This window comes from Balaenoptera borealis (genome assembly GCF_965194805.1).
Source record: "Balaenoptera borealis genome assembly, chromosome: 10".
Classification (NCBI taxonomy): Eukaryota; Metazoa; Chordata; class Mammalia; order Artiodactyla; family Balaenopteridae; genus Balaenoptera; species Balaenoptera borealis.
The window spans coordinates 54,117,769-54,141,419 of NC_138874.1; the positions used below are offsets into that span (position 1 = coordinate 54,117,769).

The following is a 23,651-nucleotide window of genomic DNA, read 5'->3' on the forward strand; positions in this document are numbered from 1 at the left end:
AATCAAAACCATTCCAAGATCCATTAATGAAATCTACAACATACTAAGGAGGAATAAAAGAAAAGCAATAAAGTCATTGCGTCCCTAGGACTGGAGATGCGAATAAAAGTAACCTGGAAATTTGTTAATTTTATTCTAAGAATGCATCCTACGCCACCGATAGCCCGACCAGCTACTTGGGGGAAGGTTACGGCTCCAGAGCGCGGATCACTGGGCGTCTCATTCCGGCAGGGTCGCGCGTCCTAACTGGCCATCTGGAAGGGCTCGGGCTGGAAGCTGAAGAGCCTTTGGCCGTAGGGCTCGCTCTCGCCCGGCAGCTTCGCGCCCGCGAACGGAAGGTAGTGGTCTCGGCCGAAGTGCTCACAGTGGAGATTGACCCAGTCCCGCTCGGAGCCGAATCGCTCTGCCTCGGCCAGGATGCGGGTCAGAGCCATGATGTAGCTCAGCGCCATCTGCAGGGTCTCGTACTTGGACAGTTTTTTATCCTGGCCCCATTGGGGTACCACCCTGCGCAGACGGTCAAAAGCCGTGTTGAGCCCCTGCATGCGGCGGCGCTCGCGCGCGTTGGCCGCTAGGCGCCTGCGCGCCGCGCTCTCCAGCCGCCCCTCCCCGGAGCACGTGCCCGCGCACTCGGCGCCGCCCGCGCACGGGGGCGCGGCACGCGCTCCCGCCGCTGGGTTGCTGGGCTTGCAGGACTTCATTCCCCCGCTGGAAAGAGGGAGGCGCCGAGCTCTCTGGTCCGCTCAGGACCTGTGCGTGGGCTGGTGTATGGAGCCGCTCTGAAACTTGGCTCTTCTTAGCAAATAAGTCATGCACAAAACAACCGTGTGGTTCGAAGTTTGTAGTGGGAGTGCGGGGCCCCGCCTTCTGTCCTATTGGATAGCCAGATTGATGTCTCTTCACTTGCCAAAGTTTAGGGGAAATTGAGATGTGGAAGAGAAAGTCATTTTCCCAACGTGAAGTTGAAAAAGAGAAGGGAACTCTCCTGCAGCAGAATTGGTGTCGCTGGTTCGGGAAATGTCTTTCAAGTCCTCTGGGAAAGCCCGAGACTTCTTTTCTGGAAGACAAAATCTTTCCCCAAGCTCAGGAAAGGAGCGCTTCTTCCGCAGTAGCTGTCGGAGAGTGCTGGATGCACCTTTGAAGGAGGAGAATTTATAGCAGAGCGCTGAAGGAGGGAAACAGGTGGTGGCAGGTGGGCGGGCGTCCCTCGGCTTCCATCTCAGCACCTTCCTACCCTGGGAACTGCAGGGGGGAAGGGGGACGACGCACGGCAAAATCCTGACATTACAGCCTTCGTCTGTTGGAAGTTTCTCCAAAGCTATGTCCAACACTAACACACCATCTGGAGTGGCCGGGCTGTCCCCAAAAGAATAACAAGGTGGGGGTGGGCGGAGGGCTTGGTTCATCCTTTCCCATATCAGCGAGCAGCTTACATTATCAAAAACTGAACCAAGGGTTTTAAATTATTAGAAATCACTTGTGTGAATATGTTGGTCTTGAAATTTTAAGATATATAGACGTTTAGTGCCAGAAAATTTCGCTTTGTCAAGATGTGTGGCAATTTTGCACAATGCTGATTGAATGTATTCAATTGAGTATATTCATTTTATTTTAGCTATTAAGCAAGTTGGGACAAACTAGTAGGTCCTAATATTATTTCAGACCTGAAATTTTACTGTGCAAATAATTTGGCTGTTTTCTGCAGAATAATTTATCACAACATATTAAAAGATATTGATATGCTCACAGACATAGAAAATAAACTTATGGTTACCAAAGGGGATCGGGTGGGGAATAAATTAGGAGTTTGGGATTAACATACACACACTACTATATATAAAATAGATAAACAAGGACCTACTGTATAGCACAGGGAACTATATTCAATATTTTGTAGTAACCTATAATGGAAAAAAATCTGAAAAAGAATATATATATAAACTGAATCACTTTGCTGTACACCTGAAACTAACACAACATTGTAAATTAACTATACTTCAATTTAAAAAATGGTTTTAAAAAGATATTAATGTGTATGTAAAAGATGTATATTATTCTACTATATAATTGGATTGCGTGAGCTTGGATACTTAGGCAAATTCAGAATTTATACTCAATTCCCCCTGACACCGGTTTATAAATGTTTTCGGGACATATATTGAGATGATAATCACTTAATTATTTAATTTGACTTTTAAATCTAATAAAACTAATCATAATGTGCATACATATACAAAATGGGAATATCTAAGTGATTTGTGAGGTTTTAAAAAAATAATTCCTAATGGAAGACTTTTTCCCCCACCTCATAAAGCTATAAATATGTCATACTACTTGGATGTTTCAGTTGTGTCAACTGTCCTCAGGAACAATAATGAAGCATGATTTCCACTATTGATAGTGATGTGCTGATTTATAGAGAAACCATTAACTTGATTCTCTTATCTCAGCTTCTTTCTAGATCTTAAAGAAGAGTAAAGTGGCAAAGAAACCAGTTCCAAATAGATTCAAGCCAGAATCATTTCTGGATTCTTTACTAAGATCAAGTTTGTTCTTTCTCCTTTTGAAATATGGATTATGTAGGCATTATTCTCAGATATTTTTGTTTAATTAAATTATCAACAAGCTCCCACAAATCAGGAGTCTTTTAACTGTGTCTTACTTCCCTTACCATTGCTTGAGACTAAAACCCCATTGTGACTGCCCTGACTCCAAGTCCTGTCTTCCCATAAATAGTTGATTAATCCCCAGCTGAAGCAATGACAATGAAATGAAGTTGAGTAACATGAAGACAATAGAATGCAATTGGACATTAATGATCTCCAGCATGACAGATGTTGAACACAGACTTTTGCATGGAGACACTCAGCTCTATTACTCTGATTCTTAACAGTCTTGGTCAGGAACAGCAGTCCTATGACAGGAGAGACTATGTTTAGTCATCAAAATGTCAAATACATTTTTTTGAGTTTTCACGGAAATCAGCCCTACTAATGCTATTATTTCTCATGTTCATTTATCTCATCTGTTTCCCCCAAGGAGCCTCCTCTGTGCTACCCTTTGGAATATTTCCCTAAAAAACATACTGTTCTGGACACTATTGACCAAAGTGCTAATGAGATGCATGATTTTGCAGGCCATGTATTCAGGGTTGGTGAGATTATAGCCTGTGCACCAAGAGAATTGTAAACACAACTTGAAGAGAAAAAGGAAGCCCAGCAGTGTACACACCACACAGCTATATTAGAACAAACTAGCAGATATCTGTGACATGAAATTGATCCAAGGATAGACAGTATTGCTGCAATAAAGGGCCTTAGAAGGTATATAGTAATTCATTGCCCAAATGTATTCTGAAGGACAATTTATTAGTACTACAAAGATGCTTCTGGGGGAAAAGAATTCCACTGTCAAGTAAATTTGGGAAACACGTCTGCTATTTCCTGCTTAGAGTCATGAAGCAAAATTGGTATAGTAAAGTTTCTGAGAAGTCCTGGAGTAAAGAAACCTTCTGACTCCATAGTTTCCTAGACCTTCCCGAACACAGAACTCTTTCTTCCTAGAAAGGTCTTTTAACAAAGTTCCTTGAAATACACGTTTCCAAACCTGCTCTAATACCTTCCATTTATTTTATAGAGGAGGAGACTGAGATCCAGAGACTAAACATTAGGTTCAAAGGCACTGAACAACTTAGTGACTAAATTAAGAAGTCAAATCTCCTGTAGCCTCTGATTTTAGAGGTTTTAAAATTGAGATCACTTAATACAAGCCCCTCAGTTTATACTGGGACAGCTGAGATCCACTAATGACTTCCCAAAGTCAGCAGAGTCACTAGTAAAAGTTTCAGGAATAGAATTAGAAATTTTGTGCTTAAAGGACAGTGTAATTTATTTCATAACCCTAGTGTCTAGCACAGTGCATAGAAAATAACAAGTAATAAACAACCCAGCCTGAGTGGCTGAAAAAATTGTTACGTAAATGATAGATAAATGCCCATCAGAATGCGTGTATTGCCAGTGAATAACCTTTACAAATAATTTACATTCCCTCACTTTGTAAAGAACATATATTAGATCCACATTTTGAATGCAGAATTGATCCTTTCTTATCAAGAAACACATCTATAGCCATTTGAGCCATAAGAACTTGCATGTCAGACTAATTTCTACCATGTTTCTATACTGAGGGCATGATCCTACCAGGTGAATTGGCAGTTACTATATGTCTAGGGTTGGCCAGAAATCAAAACTGGCAGATGGAGATGGGAGAGAGTAGAAGATAGAAAGAGCTTACACCTGTAGGAGCAGAAAAGTAGGAGAAACATTATTTTAGCGGTTAAAGGTCAATGGCTGGAAATTACTACATTAAATGGATAGTCTAGGTTAAAGGGTAAACGTCTTAATTATCCAAAACTATAATTTTCTAAATAAAAACTCTCCAAAGAAACACACAATTAAAAGAGAGGAGAACACTTGTTCATTCTGAATTTGCAAAAAAATACGGAAAATGAGGAATGGGGTTTGCTTCTGGAGAGCATGGCAATTGGGGGACTCTGAGTACCTGAAAGACATCAGAGGTGAGCCAGCAAAAGACAAAGGAACAATGAAGTTGAGTTCCACTTATATTTCATTAAAGACCAGAAGTGCAAGGTTTTAAACATTCTTGTGATTTTATAATGTGCTATGTGTTACCAAGTGGGGAGAAAACTGCAAAAAGATTTATGTGTTTAGAGAAAGGAAGGAAGAGGCAAAGTCTTGCATCTCTGTCGCCTGCCCCTCAATGATCCAGGGAAGAGAAAACCCAGTGGAGGGAAGAAACTAAGAAGGGACAGAGACTAACAATGGGGCCAAGAGAGAGATGAATAAGACGGGAGGCCCTGTCCTAGGCCCCAGAAATGATCTCTCACCTCCAGAAAATACGGGCTCACTAAAGGGCCCCAGCTGATTCTCCAACCCCCAGCACATGCTGCTTGAGAATTCCGGCTTGGGAGTCTGATTTAGTTTCTAGTGCCAAGAACCAGAATGACTTGTAGGGTTTGGACTCTGGGTGGTAGATCTTAGCCTCCTCTTAGTGTCTGGGCTGAGCAGCATCTTTGAAGCCAGTTTTGAATCCTGGATCTCCTTTCAACTAGCTGTGTACTCTTGCACAAATCACTTCTCTGATTTCTCCATCTGCAAAGTGGAATCATAATACATACCTCGCAGGGCAGTAGTGAGCATTAAATGAGGTTTTATTAAATAAAGACCTCTGCCAGGTCCCTAAGAAAGTCACTCTTTAAATGACATCTAATACTTTACAAGTGATAATGAAAATGAATTCATCATCAGTTTCTGCAGCTTTTGACTTTAATGAATAATTTTTGAACCTTTTACACATAAAGCTACAGTTAAGGGGGAAGGGATAAACTGGGAGATTAGGACTGACATATACACACTACTATATATAAAATAGATAACTAATAAGGACCTACTGTATAGCACAGGGAACTCGACTCAATACTCTGTAATGGCCTATATGGGAAAAGAGTCTAAAAAAGAGTAGATATATGTATATGTGTAACTGATTCACTTTGCTGTACACCTGAAACTAACCACATTGTAATCAACGATATTCCAATTAAAAAAAAAAAAAAAGCTACAGTTAATCGTGATGTGAATTCCAGTTGTGTGACCTTGAGCAATTTACCTAACCTCTCTAAGCCTCTTACCTTATCTGTAAGGAGGGTTAATAATAGATCTTATAGAATTGATATGAGGATTGAGTTAGTTACTCTTTGTAAAGCACTTAGACCTATGCCTGGCATACAATTAAATGCAATACAGGTGCTTGTTTAGATAAACAAAATGACCTGTTGCAATTATCCAGATCATTTTTGTTTTATTTCCTTTCTCTTCAGTGCTTGACCCACAGAGTGAATAGGGACAGGGAGACAAGGTTAAATTCAAAGGAGTTCCTTCTGCCTTTGATACGGGAGCAATCTAAGTTTGAAGTATCAGAGGCTAAAACAACGCAGCTCAGGGCCTTACTGGGTAGCAGATTCGGTGGTTTCACTGTAGTTAGAGGTTCAATCTCACAATGACAGACACATATTTTTAAAGCATTAATTTTCAGGAGATGCTCCACTTTTCCAGTGACTGAAATGTTTGCACTCACCATCCAGGGTCCTTCCCTTCCTAGAACTGAGGTATCTGAGAAGATGAATCAATAATCATGATGTTTCTCAGACGTCCCTGGCGGTACAGAGTGGGTAAGACTCTGCACTCCCAATGTGGGGGGCCTGGGTTTGATCCCTGGTTGGGGAACTAGATCCCGCATGCATGCCGCAACTAAGAAGTCCGTGCTGCAACAAAGGCCCGGTACAGCCTAAATAAATACATTTTTTTAAAAAAAAGTAATAATCATGATGTCTCTTTTCATGAACGTAGATAGATGCATAACAAAGGGAATCAGTCTCAGGGGTGTGCTGGACTGTTCTATGGTAAATCTGGGCTGGGACCTATGTTTTTTAGAATGCCCTTCCCTGTGTGCTTCTGGGTTTGAGTTAGGCAAAAGTGAAGTTGCATGAGCTTGGGAGGCAGAAGTGAAGCCGCCATGGTCTGAAGATCCGTGTAGATTAGAGGCCGGGAGGGACAGATGCAGAGGTGCTGGTAGATTCCAGCTTGTCCTTGCTCTTCCTCAGGCTGCATCCAGTGCTCCCCCCCAACCACCGGCCCTGCTGACCAACAGCGGCCCCAGGCCCACTATCAGATGCTTCACGTGAACGCACAGAGGCGGTGGCCTCAAAGAAGCGGACTTCTGCACCAGTGCCCCCACCCAGTCTTACTCCTGCAGCTGGACATGCTTGGCTTCCAGACTCCCCTGCAAGCTCTGACTCATTCAGCCCAGCCAGGGCTGCTTAGCGACTGTTCTCTCATCCTTCAACAGCCCTTTTTGGAACTTTATGTCCCTAGCTCCTTCCCCAAGTGTGTAAGGACTCATCCTTATAATAAATTCCTTCTTCTATAATACTCACAGTGGCTCTGCTTCCCTGGTTGAACCCTGACTGATACAAGGAATCTTTCACCTGGCCACAGAAAGGCCATAGGACCTATCCCTGCACAGAGACCCTCCACACTAGTGCCCCATGGTCTATGTGTCCGCCAGAATTAGAGCCTTTGTCTCTTGGACAGTAATTACTATTTCCATCTGTTCAGCCCTGTGCCAGGCAACAGCAGGGATAAGACCGCATTTAGCCTAATGGAATTCACCATCTAGTTGTGGAGATAAGATCCAAGACACATCAAAAAAGTTGCCTGAGGGAAATTCCTGGCGGTCCAGTGGTTAGGACTTGGCACTTTCACTGCCGATGCCTCAGGTTCGATCCCTGGTCGGGATCAGGCAAGCCTTGCAGTGCAGCCAAAAAATAATTGTTATAATAATAATAATAAAGAAAAGCTTTAAAAAAAAGAAAAGAAAAAAAAAAGACTAGCCTGAGTAGTAAACCAGGGTCATGGCCCCCAAGAGGTGCACTAGATAGTCCATTAGAGTATGGGAAATGATTAGAAATTTTGCTGATATTTATTTTATCTCATTCTTTTCATTTCTGTCTCAGGGTATGTTTTATAGTGTACAAAATATAAATACATATATTTATACGTGAGTATATACCAATGCTTTTTTTTTTTTTAACTGATAGGAGCACTTGAGCAGAAAAGTTGGGACCACTGTCCTAGGCATGAGGCAGTACATAGTTAGTACAATTAGGAGCTCAGAGCAAGGAGATTTCACTGTGCTCTGGAGGAAGAAGGATTTCGGCTACCTCTCTTACTGCTGCCCGCTCAAAAGGCTACTCCTCCTCCACTGCCCACACTCACCCACAGCTTGGGGCTTCTTCACTGGTTGCTCCCCCAGCCTCAAATGCCATTTCCCCAGATCTTCCCTGGCTGGCTCCGTTGTATCACTCAGCTCCTGCTCTATCTGATGCTGTATGTCCTTAGTTGTTTGTTTAGAAACTCCAGGAATTCAGGGGCTTCCTCTGTACTGTTCCTAGCTATATCTCCAGGATCTAGAATTGTGTCTAGTACATAACAGATGCTCAAGAAATACTGGTTGAAGGAACGAAGGAAAAGAAGGGAGGAGGAAAAGGGAGATGAAAGGACCCCACACACAAAGGGAGAGTAGAAACTGTCCCCCTTAGCAACACAGCTCTTTTTCCTCCTGCTAATAGGACTCTTTAGGGGAAAACTGTGCCCTCCAAAGGCAGGGACCACAGGCCTGCTGCTTCTGTTTCTGCTCTGAAATTGTGATATCTGCTGCTTCACAGTGAGCAGGTGGCTTACTCCCCCAAAGGGTGGCTCTCATTACAATCCAGGTTTCAGGCAGTTACCTGAGTCAGCGCAGAGTAAAAGCCCAGAGGCCTCGTCAGCCCAGGCCAGCCGCTGATGCCAGCTCCCTGCCCCAAGGGGAAGCGGTTTTCTGTTGATTTGAGCTGGTGTTGCTTTTTTGTTTCCTTGTGCAGTTTCAGCAGCTTGGCTGCACAAGTTATTCTAAATGTCCCCAGGTCTTTTAATTCTGAGGTTGTGTCCCTGTCCCTCCTCACCATCGTGTTTGAGTCTTACTTTCCTGCCTCCTACTGACTTCCCCTGAGTGGGGAGCAAAAAAGAAATCATGCCTAGCTGACCAGATATCTGTACCCATCAGATTCCTAGGCTCTGTCTAAGTGGAGTCCGACATTGGTAGTCATAGGAGTATATACTCTTTTCTATTCATTTGGCAACCATATACCAATTTGTTTCATTGTTTCAAACTAATTTTCATTCATTTGTTTATTCAACAAATATGTATTGCACGTACTATGTGCTGGGTACTGTTGTAAGCCCTAGAAATAGTGTTGACCGCACCGCAAAAATCTCTACCCTCATGGATATTTAAAACTTGGTATTGTTGCTATATTCTGATGAATTTATTTTCTGTTTCTCCAGATAGGTTGTAAGTTTTTTTGAGGGAAGGGGCAAATTTTAGATATCTGGGTCTAGAGTGTTCAGTGAATACATATTTGCTGTTGTTGTTGACTGAAGGTCTTACTCAGGCTGATCTTAAGCAAAGGAAACCAATATCATCACCATAAAAAAATTAACACCTACGGGAAACACCAAATGCTTACCAGGTCTTAGTTCCTAGCCTCATCATACCTTTTGAGTAGGGACTGTTACAATCTTCATTTTGTGGCCAAGAAAACTGAGGGCTCTGGTTAAACTGAGCTACACAGCCAGTGACTAGATTTGAAACCCAGTTCTCTTTCTTCCTAGAGCCCATGCTCCGTGTTGCACTGAGTCTTGCCTAGAAGAGCTTTGATGTCAGAGAAAGAGACTTATTCATCACTGGGCCCCCAGTGCCTAGAAGGATGCCTGGCACATAGTAGACCTTCATTAAAGTGCTGTAACATGTTCACAGCACTGTGTCAGTCCCAGCAAGTCTCAGCCCTGCTAAACAGTAGGCAGTGGGGCGGGTAATTGGCAGGCACGATTAGACTATTTCTGCGAACCAAGTCTGAGGTTTCCTTGGAGCACCATCTCCCGCTACTGGTATAGAATTAGTACCTAGTGCTGAGCTTGGTGTCTGATGTGCCTGGGGGTGGATGAGAAGCTTCTAAGGACTCACTGACCTCAGCCTTCCTCTTTGGACCCTTCTGCAGCACCCTCACCCTCCACTTCCCGTCTCCCACTGTGTCACTGTATGCCCCCCTCCTTGGGTTCCTGGAGGCTGTACGACCCTCAGTCTGGTGAGTGGGGTCCCTCATTTACCATGAGCTCTCTTCTCCCAAGAACTGGTCACTTGCTCTTCTCTCAGAAGAGGACAAGGGGCCTGCTTCATCCTACACATTCTTCTGGAGCCCCAGGACCCACCACTTGATCATTTCCACATTTCGCCAAACATAAAGCCTCCTGCTTCTGCATCTCTTCGCACAATCTCAGATCCTCAGAAGTCAGTACCAAAGGAGAGGGAGCCTAAGTTGGCAATACCCCTCTGACACTGGGCTCCTGACCATCCTCCTCGCAGGCCAGTTTCACCACTGAGTCGGCTCTTCCAACTCCAGCCTTCCACTGCTTGCATGTTCACCTCCCCGCCGCTGCCTGCTCTTGAGGCTTCAGTGGACCAGACAACTGAGCACCTGACGCTTTGCCAGTCATAAAACCACTGCTGACTGCAGTGTTCGGAATACAAGTAATGCCCACAACCCTTTCCTTTCAGCTCACTTGTCCTGTTCCCCAGTGGCTAATGCCCAGTTGCCATATAATGTGTCACTCTAGGTCATCTAGGTAACTTAATTCACCCTAGCAAGTTTGCTTTGCGACTAACTGATGAACACTGAATTGGGACCCAGGTTACAGTGGTTCATGCCTCCATGCTCCCTGGTGTCATGCAGGATGCAGGTAAGTCATCTCGGATGGAAGCCAAAAGTTTACTTAACTACTTGATGACTTTAGGCCAAGAAACACCCTGGAACACAAGTTTTCTGCAGAAGCCCACTATAAGAACCTTTTACCAATTCGATCTCCCAAGTGTCTCCATACTCAAATAGGTCAGAGAAATTCCAGAGTGCTGTTTCCAACCTTCAGTGCCCCCTTTCTCCCATGCCTCACTTCACCCAGAAGATCAGCTTTATTTGTTCCCCCAAAGTATGTTTCCCAAAGTGTGTCCTGAAACTCTTACCCTTCAATAAAGAAAAGGAAATTCTGGCTTAAACAAAGGTGCACAGGCTTTACTATGATCATGGTCCTTCTCAGAATGGGAAATGCAGAGTTTCCTAAATTATGTGGCCATGGAAACTCTTCATCTCAGAGGATATCCAGAGAGCAGTACCCACAGAAAACATTTTTGGAAAATGCAACCTGAGTCCACACTCTTACATTAAGGAAAAGGCCGTCTTAAAAATATCTGTGTATTTTAAAAAAAAAAAAAATCTGTATGTCTTTACACTCAAAAGTTTAACTTGCTATTTTGAAATGAAGGAACCAACCTCTTCTCTTCTACATTCTAGGCATTCTTTTGAGTCCTGAAGATTTCTCTTATAAAGTGACTTGTGAGCATGCAGACACTCCAGGTAGTGCTGAGGGTGAGGTGGATGTGCTGGGAGGAGACTGTTGGGGCTGAGAAAACTTTCAGGGCAAAAAACTGGCCGGTGAGCAGGATGGTCAGAGATCACTGCTCAGCTGGCAGCCAGCCCAGAATTTGACCGTACATAAAGGGACCCAGGAAAGGAAGTGCCAACAGAGAGAAGGGCATTGGTGGCAGGGTAAGATTCAAACTCCAGCCTAACCCACAGTTCATTGCCCAAGGCCTGGTGGTAACACATGCCTGTGAATAACCTACCACTGTTATTTGAATGCTTCTAACTATTGTCCAATTAATCCACTAAAAAGAGATAGAAACAGAATCAGACATCGTATGCCTCCTGATGGAAAAACACAGCACCTGGTGTATCTACTAAAAAGTTTAACCTGAATCTTATTAGGCCTCCACCTCGAACAATCAATTTGCATGACCTTCAGGGGACACAGAAACATGTCAAGAGATACCACGTGGGGCGGGGGGGGCACAATCAGCAAAATCCAGAACTGAGAATCTCAGTAGGACAACTGACACATTGATAACAAGTATCCTGCATGAAGAAAAAGTGAAGCGGGAACCTAGGAAATTAGAACAAGAGGCTAGAACCATATCAACCAGGTACAATGTGTGGCTCTTGTTTGAATCCTGACTCAAACCAACTCTAAAAATGTTTATGAGACAATGAGGGAAATTTGCACACTGATTGCACATTCGATAAGGAATTACTGTTAATTATTTTCAGTGTAATAAAAATATCATGGTTACATTAAGTCCTTATATATATATATTTTTTTTAGTATTTATTTATTTGGCTGCGCCGGGTCTTAGTTGCAGCATGCAAGATCTTAGTTCCCTGACCAGGGATCGAACCCGGGCCCCCTGCATTGGGAGCACGGAGTCTTAACTGCTGGACCACCAGGGAAGACGCAAGTCCTTATATTTTAGAGATACATACTGAAATAGTCACAAATGAAATTATATAATGTGTGGGATTTGCTTCAAAATAATCTAGGACAAAGGGAAATGGGTGGAAGTATAGGTAAAACAAAATTGCCTATGAGTTAATAGTTGTTGAAGCTGAGTGATGGAGATATTATGGTTCATTATAACTGGCCTGGAAACAGGGACATAATTCAGGAATTCCCTGGAGGTCCAGTGGTTAGGACTCAGCACTTCCACTGCATGGGGCACAGGTTTGATACCTGGTCTGGGAACTAAAATCCCGCATGCCACCCTGGGGGCCAAAAAAAAAAAAAAGAAATGGGGACATAACTCATAACAGTAGCAGTGTGTGTCTTCAGGTTTCAGGTGCTGGTGGACAGCATCAGTGCCTTGGGGTCAAGGAGGTGACCCAGTTCAACCAAACCACCAAGTCTGCTTCTGAAGCTGATCCAACTCTTTTCTGGTTTTATCCAAGACCTGCCTGGAGACCCACCTAACTGCTTCCCCCTGGTCTGATCCCAGTCCCTTTACCGTGTGGGGAGGAGAGGAAGAGTGGGAGACTTAGAGAGACAAATGGAAGGCCCTAGAGTCCTCAAGCAGGGAGCTCCGTAAGCGAAGGCTCTAACTGCTAACTTATGACGTGGAAACATGAAAATTCCGGGAAGCTGGCGGAAGTTTTGGTGAATTATGTGAAGTCTAATAAGCTAAAGCAAGACCACGGATGCTCCAAGTGGCTCCTGCAGAAGTGAGGATGGGTTGTGCCGAGGGCAGCTATCTGGGTGGAGGCTGGTCATGTCTACAGGGGGAGGATGCACTCCATGGCCAGAAAAGAGCAGGAATTGAACTGGCCCTAAGAGGGATTCGTGTCTTTAGCTTTGTTACAAAGTTACCCACCCCTTGGTGACATCGTATGAAAATCTCCCTATTTGAGGGAGCTAGGAGGGAGACTTTGATCTCTTGCTCAGGGATTTTGCCCAGCTTCAAAGATGTCACTGATAAATGGACCCAACCTCACATTTGGATCCTCAGAGGAAGCCCTTTGCAGAAGATGAGACCAGAGCCTTCCTCGTCTGAATCAGTGCCCGAATGTGGATTAGAAGCATGGATCCTATGGAAGAAGCCATTTCCAGTAATAACTGTAAGAAACCCATGGCTTGCTTCACTGGATGATTCACACAGCCGAGGCTGTTTCAATTAATCACTGAAGGTAATGTTATAATTCATTTTTTTTAAATGTACTTAGCTGTACAAGTTTGTGCAGCTTAGATGAGCCTGGGGCCTTTTTTTTCAGAGATTTTAGCACTTGCAAAATTAACGCTACAGTGTCACCTATACTTGAGGAAGCGCACTTGGTCATTTTGTGTAGGCACAAATTTAAATCCCAGGTTACCAGACATAGATGTAAATCGCTTAGCCAAAGAACAGATCCAGCTGGCTAACCATCTGGCACATGCATCTCCATGCAGCCTTATAGCTCTTGTGGCTGAAGATGCCTTTTGTGGGGGAAATTTTATGTTATGATGATATTCTCAAGGTTGGAGAACCCAAAGATTCTGGATCAAACCACTTGCAAACACCACAAACTTATTGTACAAAACTTATCCCTCTCTGCTTTTTTTTTTTTTAAGTTTTCAGTAGGTAACATCACTTACGGTTCTTGCAGAAGAAAAAAAGAAAATGGAACCAGTCTTTAAGCAAAAAAGGAGATATGGAACGATATGAGGAGTAGCTCACTAAATCAAAGGAAACTTAAACAACCCATTCTCTGGCAGGACGTGAATGAAGGTGACCTGGGACCTTAGCAGCCATTGCTCTTGGCCCTGGAGCATTATCATGAGATGACTCTGCTCCAACTTGCTTGTCTATTCCAGTCAAGTTTTCAAATACCTGGGAGAGAGAAATGGACTGGCCAGCTTGTCAGGCATCTCTAGCTATGGCTAGGAAACAGTCACATGGTCACTGGGGGGCTGGTTGTGAGCTAGAAGCCACTGCAGTTTGTGTCTGTTAGAGAAAGGGGGACCCTTTCATCCTGCCCCAATGATGGGGATCCAGCAGAAACTAGATAAAGAAAAAAAGTAATCAGGCATCTCATGGAAACTGAGATTCTGGCTATAACACAGTTCTCAGCCAACCACTGCTCTCTCTTCATCTGGGAGAAATGGCCCTTCCGCTCCTGTTCTCCTCACCCAGCTCCACTCAGAAGCAGGGCTCCTCACCCCTGTTCCCTTGTTGTCTATTGCAATAAAATTGCCTCTGATGGAGGAGAGGAGAGCTTGGAGTACATGTGGCCAGGCAGGCCCATGCACCATCAGAGTGTCTGGCCCTGAAGAATGCAACCCCATCCTCAGCTACACAAAAGTTTTTCTCCCATGTGAGTAAGCACTTGATCTTGATCTCTCCATATCTCTCCTGGAAATCTTATCCAACTGTCTCCTGGGAATGATCCACCTGAGAAACACAACAGAAGTCCTTGCCATGGCTGTTGCTGAGTTCCCTGGAGTTCTGGTTCTGATAGGACTGGGGACTGGCATGAAGTGCTTCTAAAGCAACAACCCATTCATTGCAGGGTGAATCAAAATATAGTGTTATGCCTGATCTTTATCTCTTTGTTGAAAAATAAGAAAGACTCATGAATGAGAACAAGGGAGAAATGAGCAAGTTAAAGAATTCACATACAATTTTAAGACTGTGGAGTTTGAGGGTAAAATGTTAAAATTTAAGATTTTAAAACCAGCACTGCTCACTCAAGTCTTCTGTTCCTGCCTATTTTAACATGCCTATCTTGTTCATATTTGGCCGGAATTATCATTATCCTTATTGTCATTTTTAATACCCAAGATGTATTAAAAGTACATCCACGTACCAGACACTATACTAAACACTTTCACCATATTATCTTATTCCATTCTCTCAGCAGCCCAGTGAGGTGGGTACAATTATTATCCCCATTTTACAGATGAGGAATGTGAGGCCCAGAGAGGTTAAGAAACTTGCCCCAAGGTCCTTCTGCTGGTGAGTGGTGGAAACTGAATTTGTCTGACCGCAGAACATAACCTCTTAACCACCATAAAATCGGAGTCGGAACACTGATAATGATTCAATATTGCCATAGGCAGAGGAACCCACATGTCTCCCTCAGGCTGTGGTAAAGCTTTGGGGGCTTACATGTACCGCATTTGTGGTCAGACCTTTAGGGAACTGTTGACCGAAACCACCGGCCTTGGCCAGGCCCACGTGCCTGAGTTGTCTCACATCAGGAGGTCCTGATAAGGAACATGGTGCTGCCTCGAAAGCTAACCGGGAGAATTCAGGAGGAGCCAAAAGAGGGAGGAGACGACCAACCTCCCAGAGTCCTTTGCTCTGGAACCCATCTTGGCTGAGAGATGCTCGTGCCACCAGGAAGGACCCTGAGTCAAGACTATGGTCCAAGCAAGATGACTGGCCAGAGACAACCCGGAAACTAACCCCATTACCATAAACCCTGAGACTACGACCATGTAGCAGAGCAGTTCTCCTGGGTTCCCTTACCCTGCTGCTCTCTGTCCAGGCACCCCTTTCCAATAACGTCTCTTGCGTTGTCAGCTCACGTGTCTCCTTGGACAATTCATTTCGGAGTGTTAGACAACAGCCCACTCTCGGGCCCTGGAAGGGTTCCCCCTTCCTGTCACAAGACCTCCAGGTCTTGGATACATCGTGGCCTGACAGCCAGGCCCCAACACTAGCCTCTAGTAAACAGACTCTTTAATTTCGCTTATCGATGGGCAGTGAAGACATCAGACTCCATCGGAGCAATCCTGGGAGGATGCTCTGAGCTCTGCCCTGCCCATTAGGAGCTGTAAGTTTGTACAAACAACCATAAAATTAACCCCACCCGGGGAGGGGACATTGATTTCCAATTGGCATAGTTCACCAGATGCTGTTTGGTCTAAGAATTGCTTGACCTCTACTAGTGACGCCACCTGCCCTTGGCTTTGCAGGGAGTGTTCCCAGCAGGGAAGGCCACTGCACTCCTGCTTGCTGCTGGAACTTGGGCTGTAGGCGTGGCGGGCTCCCCATATGTTGCAGGGGAGAGGCCAGCCACGCCCTGGGATGGATTCGCCCTCTTATCCAACTCTGGGGCTAAAGCTACCCCCAGGAGATTACAGGCGCTCCCAGCCCCAACTAATTAAATAGGTGGCCTCCTGATGCTAAAAGGGAATGAGGGCGGAAAAACAGCCGGACCCAGAAACCACTGATGCGTGCCTAAACGGTCTCTAATGGGTCAGGGTGGTTCTATGCCTGAGACCTGGCGTTCTGTATAGTTTGTAGTTTTCAAATCTTATAGTTCAAAACGTGTGTCATAGAAGCTTTACACATTATTTAAAATAATATTTCCTATTAATGAGTATATCTTACAATTATTATTATTACACACCAATCCTTGTGTTAAAACATTGGAATAAAAGTAACTATTCAAAGACAATATTTTTTCTCATGGCACAACCTGCAGATGATTCTACTATATGATTCTACTATACAACACACACACACACACACACACACAAACACATAAAGAGGCAGCTTCTGGATTCAAAGCTAAGTGTCTGCCTAAATTACCTAAATCTAAATGTTCATGCAATTATAAGTTTAGATGAAAACTAAAATCATGGTTTGGATTAAGGAAAGAAACCTTTAGAGTTTTTCAGGAGTTCAGCCCTCAAGAGAGTTATTATTAGTTGTTCTGCTTTCCACTCTGTTTTTGCTACAAATCATTTAGAAGAGGATCTGAGATGCAAAGAGGAAGACAGTTGCAATAATAGGAAATTGGACTAAATTAAAATGATACTAAGTCACAGCACAACTTGGCCTCTTTGCCACCAACTTTTGACATTCTAATTAGGGTAAATGGTTATGCAAATCTAGTCAGTCACTCATTTCTGCCCCAGCCAGAGCGCATGTGATTGTTTAAGTGAGGACTGTTGATGGCATAATTAAAGCTCTCCTAAAAGTTAACTGGGAATTGGAGGACAGCCTCCAAAGATGCCCTAATTTGTGGGCAGCCCGGCACAGCTGTCCTTTTGTCCAGCCTGCCACCAGGACGCCTCGAGTTTCCCCATCAATATAATAGAATGTGACACTCGAGGTGTTCTCAAGCCTCAGTCCACAGGATGGAGTGGAAGACACAGACCGGCAGGAGTCTGCTGTACCCAGGGTTGCCTCCTGGGCATGTTCAGCTGAGAAAATGGGGTTTCAGGTGACCCCAAACACGAAACACAGAACACCTGGGTTTGGGGGGCATCTATGAAACATAATTAATTGGTTGTGAGTTGATAAACGTTGAAGCTGCATGATGGGTGCAAGGGGTGGGGAGTGGCAGGGAAGAAAGCCAGGAGTAGTAACTATAGTATCAATATTTGCTTTGTTTTTGTGCATGCTTGAAATTGTCCACAATAAAAAAAAATTTTTTTAATGTGTACAATACTGTTAATTAAACAAGGAGGCCGGGCTTCCCTGGTGGCACAGTGGTTGACAATCTGCCTGCCAATGCAGGGGACACGGGTTCGAGCCCTGGTCTGGGAAGATCCCACATGCCGCGGAGCAACTAGGCCCGTGAGCCAGAACTACTGAGCCTGCACGTCTGGAGCCTGTGCTCCCAACAAGAGAGGCCGCGATAGTGAGAGGCCCGCACACCGCGATGAATAGTGGCCCCCGCTAGCCACAACTAGAGAAAGCCCTCGCACAGAAACGAAGACCCAACACAGCCATAAATAAATAAATTAAATAAATAAATAAATAAAATAAAATAAAAAATATAAACAAGGAGGCCTTTCAAAATAAATTTAAAAAATAAATAAACAAGGAGGTCATTAGACTCAGGTGGTTCTCATACTTAGCTACATAAGCAAACCAAAACCTAAGCCCATAAATGCCTCAAGGGTAAAAAGTCAAAACCTAAGGACAACCAAGCACAGACAGCCAACTAGGCTTTCCCAAACGATGTTTGAGCTTAGCCAATCAAATAATATCCTTGCTCTGCTTCAAAGTCTTCTCGATAATAAAGTCTTGCCCCAGCCCCTGTCAGTGACGTGCTCCTAACCACTTCTGGTTTGGCACTGCCTGATTGGAATAGATGTTTGCTCAAATAAACTCTTAAAATTAAAAAATATGCCCCAGTTTATCTTTTTATTTTTAAATAAATTTATATATTTATTTTTGGCTGCATTGGGTCTTCGTTTCTGAACGTGGGCTTTCTCTAGTTGCGGCGAGCGGGGGCTACTCTTCGTTGCGGTGCACGGGCTTCTCATTGCCGTGGCTTCTCGTTACAGAGCACGGGCTCTAGGCGCACAGGCTTCAGTAGTTGTAGCACACGGGCTCAGTAGTTGTGGCTCGTGGGCTCTAGAGCACAGGCTCAGTAGTTGTGGCGCACGGGCTTTGTTGCTCCACGGCATGTGGTATCTTCCCGGACCAGGGCTCGAACCCATGTCCCCCGCATTGGCAGGCGGATTCTTAACCACTGTGTCACCAGGGGAGCCCCTAGTTTATCTTTTAACACTACCAAGAAATAACATTGACCATGAGGAGGAAGTTCTTAGTAGCAAAAGTCAACTTATGGTTATCCTCTTAAAGGAGGAGAGTCATAGAGCACCTACTGGTTAACATGAGTATACTGTTCTATTACTTCTTATCACATTAACAACACACCCCCACATCCCACCCTGACTCTTCCCAGTTAGGCCCCAGCTTGGAATGAAGAGCAAAGACTGAGGAGAGACCAGGAGAGAAATGGGTCCAGGTAAGAGACAGAAGAGGGGAAACCAGCTGAGAGGGTGAGAAGAGTGAGATCCCCAGGTATCCATCCAGAGGATAATTGAGAGTTGACTATGAATTAGTTCTATGTTGTTGTTGGGCTGCACCCTGCAGGCTTGCAAGCCCTGTACTTGCCCAGCTTCAAGAAAGCCTAGAGTCAGCAGCAGAGACATCTATGGTTTGATGGATGGTGGAGCTTACATGTCTGAAGCAAGGTCCTGGAGCAAGACCCCACTGTGTGCGGTGGCTGGCGGGCAAGATGGCAGCAGTCTTGGCTCCTGGGCGGTGGGGCGGGGGAGGGGAAGAGAGATCAGGTTGGCTCATTGGTTACCAGGGAAACTAGCAGAAGGGCACGCCCCTCACCGCCCCTTTGAGAAGCTATCAGGTAAAGATGGTCAGATCTAAAGATTAGAACAATTACTAGCTGGGGTCTGGGGCAAGTACATACATAGGAAGGTCAGTCATGGAAGTAGGTATAGGTGAAGCAGGCACTGGTCGAGGGGATGAACAGAGAGCAAGAGAACAGACACCTTGAGTGGCCTGGGTGGCCTAACCATACAGTAATAAAAAACCAGTACAATCCCATTTGACTTAAAAATAACTTAAGTAAACACTGCTAAATTTAAAAACTAAAAAGTACCTGATAGTCAAGGGGCAGATTCTCTCATGTTTGACAAGCTCCCCTGGCAGCCATGAGTTAAGATGCAATGGGAAAAGAAGTTGGTAGTTTCAGTCCTATGGGTGGAGGTTTTTTAAAGATGGGAGCCCCTTGGCTACAGGAATCACAATGCCAGATAGCTGCAGGCCTTGGAAATCACCTATCTTCCCCAGTGCAGAATGATGCTTTTTCTTTCTTTTAGAATTATCCACGTCTAGGGTGACAGTAATTAATGAGCTAGTAAAAAGCCTCCCCAGTCAGGCTGTGCCCAGGATTTCCTAGCTTTGTTAGGAAAACTTGAGAGAACCAGTGTGGACTAATTAATTGGTCTTCAGGTAGTAACTAAATCAAAGGTGTCTTGGGTACCCTGGGAAACCAGAGTCTCCTCCTTCTTGAGAATCAATCAGCTTAAGATTGATGAAGGGCTGCTAAGGTCAGGCTTAGAAACACAAAACCATCTGCCAATTCTCTAGGGCTGGTACCTGCAGTAGAGCAATTTTAGAAGAACAGGTGTTCACTTTTAACTTACCTTTTCTTTTCTTTTTTGCTGAAATCATGACTTTAGCTACGAAGAGCCTCCAGTTGGTTGATGAAATTCACAAACGGTCCACTGTAACTTAAAATAACCTGGCCCAAAGGTATTGTGATAACCTCAACGGTTCTTGCACAAAGTCATAAACCACTCATCCCGGGACTTCCCTGGTGGTCCAGTGGTTAAGACTCCGTGCTCCCAATGCAGGGGGCCTGGGCTTGATCCCTGGTCAGGGAACTAGATCCCACACGCCGCAACTAAGAGCCTGCATACCGCAACTAAAAAGATCCCGCACGCCAAAACGAAGATCCCGCGTGTGGCCACTAAGACCCGGCGCAGCCACATATATAAATATTAAAAAAAACCCAAAACACTCATCCCCGACAATGGCCACTCTGGCCTCTCTGGAAGAATTTGGCAGCATCAGAAAACAGTAACTACAAGGCATTGCCCCAGAACGGCTGCCATTGCCCCAGAATGGCTGCCATAGACTGAAAGTTTGTGTGTCCCCAAAATTCATATGTTGAAACTGAATCCCCAGTGTGATGGTACGTGGAGGTGGGGCCTTTGGGAAGTGCTTAGGTCATGAGGGTGGAGCCCTCATGAATCAGATTAGTGCCCTTATAAAAACAAGACACCCCAGAGAGATCCCCTGCCCCTTCCACCATGTGAGGACACGACAAGAAGATTGCCATCTATGAACCAGGAAGCAGGCTCTCAACAGACATCAAATCTGCCACTGCCTTGATCTTGGACTGCTACCTTCCAGAACCATGAGATATAAATGTTTATTGTTTATAAGCCACCTAGTCTATGGTATTTTTGTTATAGCAGCCCAAACAGATGAAGGTAAAGACTAAGCCAAGGAACACTGTTTCACTCTGAGTGTGGAACAGATCCAGTCTGGTCCACCTCCTTTGCAGAGTAGGCTTGAGAGCCCACAAAGTCCATAAAACCTGACACTTAAATGTTTCTGGTTCCTTGAAAGTATCTTCAGTAGGCTAAGAACATTTTCATAAGTTTTTGATGATGACCTATAAACACATCCATATGTTTGTTGATGATGGTTCAATGACTATATTTGTTGTTCCTCTACTTAAAAAAAAAAAAGATTCAGGGTTAACACCAAGTTTTCTTCTTTTAAATGGAGGTATTTCTTGTTCTTGCTAACCATTTATGTCTCAAATTTCCCGAGAATATGGGAAATTCCCCAAAACACTCTTGTGGTAGATCGTATTTTTCCAAAGATTGCTGCAGTCAAATATACCCCATCTCATATGCTTTTATTACAATGTGACATTAACAATCCTCCATTAAGAGGTGGGATTTGTGTCCCTGCCCCATGAGCCTGGACAGACCTTCATAAATGCCTCAACCAATAGAACGCGGCAGAAGTAAAATCATGTGACTTCCTGGTGTCATAAAAGGTGAGACAGCTTCCACTTGGCTTTCTTGGGGCCTTGGGAGCCAAGCCTACATGGAGGAAGTCCAGCTCTCCTAAACCCGCCATGGTGGAAACATCACGTGGAGAGATTATGTAGAGATAAATGTGTTCAAGGAGGCCTAACTGGGGACATCCCTGGTGGCGCAGTGGTTAAGACTCCGCACTCCCCATGCAGGGGTCCTGGTCAGGGAACTAGATCCCACATGCCTGCTGCAACTAAGAGTTTGCATGCCACAACTAAGGAGCATATGTGCCGCAACTAAGGAGCCAGCGAGCCACAACTAAGGAGCCCGCCAGCCGCAACCAAGACCTGGCACAACCAAATAAATAAATAAAATAAAATAAAAATTAAAAAAAAAAAAAAAAGGAGGCCTTACTCTTCCAGCTCTCAGCTGTTTCAACTCTCAGCTGTTTCAGCGTCCCCAACTCAGGCTCCAAACGTGTGTAAACAAGCCTTTGATGATCCCAGCCCTGCCTTTGAACCACCCCAGCTGACACCAGGTGGAGTAGAAACAAGCCTGCCCAATATGTCCCATGCAAATTCCTGGGGACCCACAGAATCTCCGAGCATACCTCTAAACTTGGGGGTAACATTATACAGGACAGTAAGCAAAGCAACCCTCTAGGGATATTCCTTGAAGTATAGCAAGGGCACTAGATTTGTAATCACATAGCCTGGTTTTGAATCCAGATCTAATCATCTCACTAGCAGAGTAAACTTAAGCAAGTCAATTTCCTTTCTGAGCATTACTTTCCTCATCTATAAAACAAGGATAATAATGACTGCCTTAATATACATCAAAACATTGGGGAGAATATTTCCACACCTATGACACATAAAAGTTCATAATAAAGAAACTGGTAACAAAATGCAATGGAAAATAAGCAAAATACATGAATAGAGAGTTCAGAGAAGATAAAATATAAGTAGCAAGTTACTGTAACAAAAGATGTTTAACTTTCCTAATCAGGTAAATGCAAAGTAAGTAATACTAAGCTATCACTTATCAGATTAGCAAAATTCTGCTGGTGGGTTGTGGTGAAAAGGATACAGTGCTCTGGCAACATGAACAGCTACAGTCTCTTTTGGAAGGGTATCTGACAATAGCTACTAAAATGAAAAACACACACATTCCTCTTTTTTTTTTGCATGTGAGATCTTATTTCCCCCACCAGGGATCGAACCCATGCCGCCTGCATTGGAAGCGCGGAGTCTTAACCACTGGACTACCAGGGAGGTCCCCCAAAATACACACATTATTCAAACCAGAAATCTCTCTCTCTCAAGTCTATCCTAAAGAAATAAAAGTACCAGGACATAGAAAATAAAATAAAGTTGCTCTCTGCAGTACAGCTTCTAATGGTAAAGCATCTGGAAATAAAATCAAAGGTCTTCAATAGGAGACTGAGGGGGTAATTCCCTGGTGGTCCAGTGGTTAAGACTCCGTGATTCCACTGCAAGGGGCACGGGTTTGATCCCTGGTCGGGGAAATAAGATATTGCATGCCGTGAGGCATAGCCAAAAATAAAAATAAAAAAAATAGGAGACTGAGGGGATTGATTGAGTAAATGGTGGAACAGCTAATAATGTTAGAACAAGCTAGAATGAGCTATAGTATGGATCTCTATAGTATAGGTCTCTAGCCACCTCTACAGTACTGCTTCCCTTGTTCAGGATCCACATTCCCAGGAGATGGTTTCTGATTTGGCTGAGCCCGAGTAGCATGCCTGCCCCCTGAGGTGCAGAGAGAGGTAGCACCTGGCCACCTTGGCTTTCTTGGAGGAAGGTGGCTAGTGCCTCCTTGACTATTCGCAATAATGTTGCATAACTCCAAACAAATAATCATAACAACAAAAAGTCAGGAAACGGCTTTAATCTATCTTGAGCTAAAAATTGAAAACAATTTTCCCATTCTTTAGCTATCCTTGAGTTTACCTGATGCCCCTTCAGCTGGACAGTCTCATTTCTTTCTCTGCTCCAACAGTACAAGGCTGTGACTCCTCTTATTGTGATTCAATACACAGGGTGTTCATGGTCTCCAAGAGTTCAGTCTCGCACTCACCTGATGCTCTCTGACACGAAGGACTGGTTTGTGGTTTTGACTGTCTCTGCTGTAAGTCCCATCCCATCAATCAATGGTCTCTGTTCAGCAAAAGCCATTTTGCATGTGTATAAAAGAGAAAATAGGCTTGAACAA

The 23,651-nt window shown here is 44.3% G+C and overlaps 2 protein-coding genes across 3 annotated transcripts in view; both read right to left on the bottom strand.

Annotated features, from left to right (window-relative positions):
* Positions 1–103: 103 nt before the first annotated feature.
* On the bottom strand, positions 104–23,522 carry ATOH7 (atonal bHLH transcription factor 7). The gene is made up of 2 exons (XM_082408658.1): positions 19,021–23,522; positions 104–1,135 (listed from the first exon to the last, which is right to left on the bottom strand). Exon 2 carries the CDS (start codon positions 699–701, stop codon positions 243–245), a length of 459 nt encoding a protein of 152 aa, XP_082264784.1. The 5' UTR covers positions 702–1,135; positions 19,021–23,522; the 3' UTR covers positions 104–242.
* Positions 10,936–23,651, bottom strand: part of PBLD (phenazine biosynthesis like protein domain containing) — a 55,245-nt gene continuing 42,529 nt past the window's right edge. Inside the window, exons 12-13 of one of the 2 annotated variants that reach the window (XR_014249324.1) lie at positions 23,517–23,596; positions 10,936–14,091 (exon numbers count right to left, since the gene is read on the bottom strand). The gene's annotated coding sequence lies outside the window, so the exon portion shown is untranslated. The remainder of the gene's footprint in view (positions 14,092–23,516; positions 23,597–23,651) is intronic. The other variant, XR_014249323.1, reaches the window with a different exon arrangement.

What these genes read in the sequence shown, in the direction of transcription:
- ATOH7 (XM_082408658.1), bottom strand. Translation starts at nt 701, where the DNA reads ATGAAGTCCTGCAAGCCCAGCAACCCAGCGGCGGGAGCGCGTGCCGCG.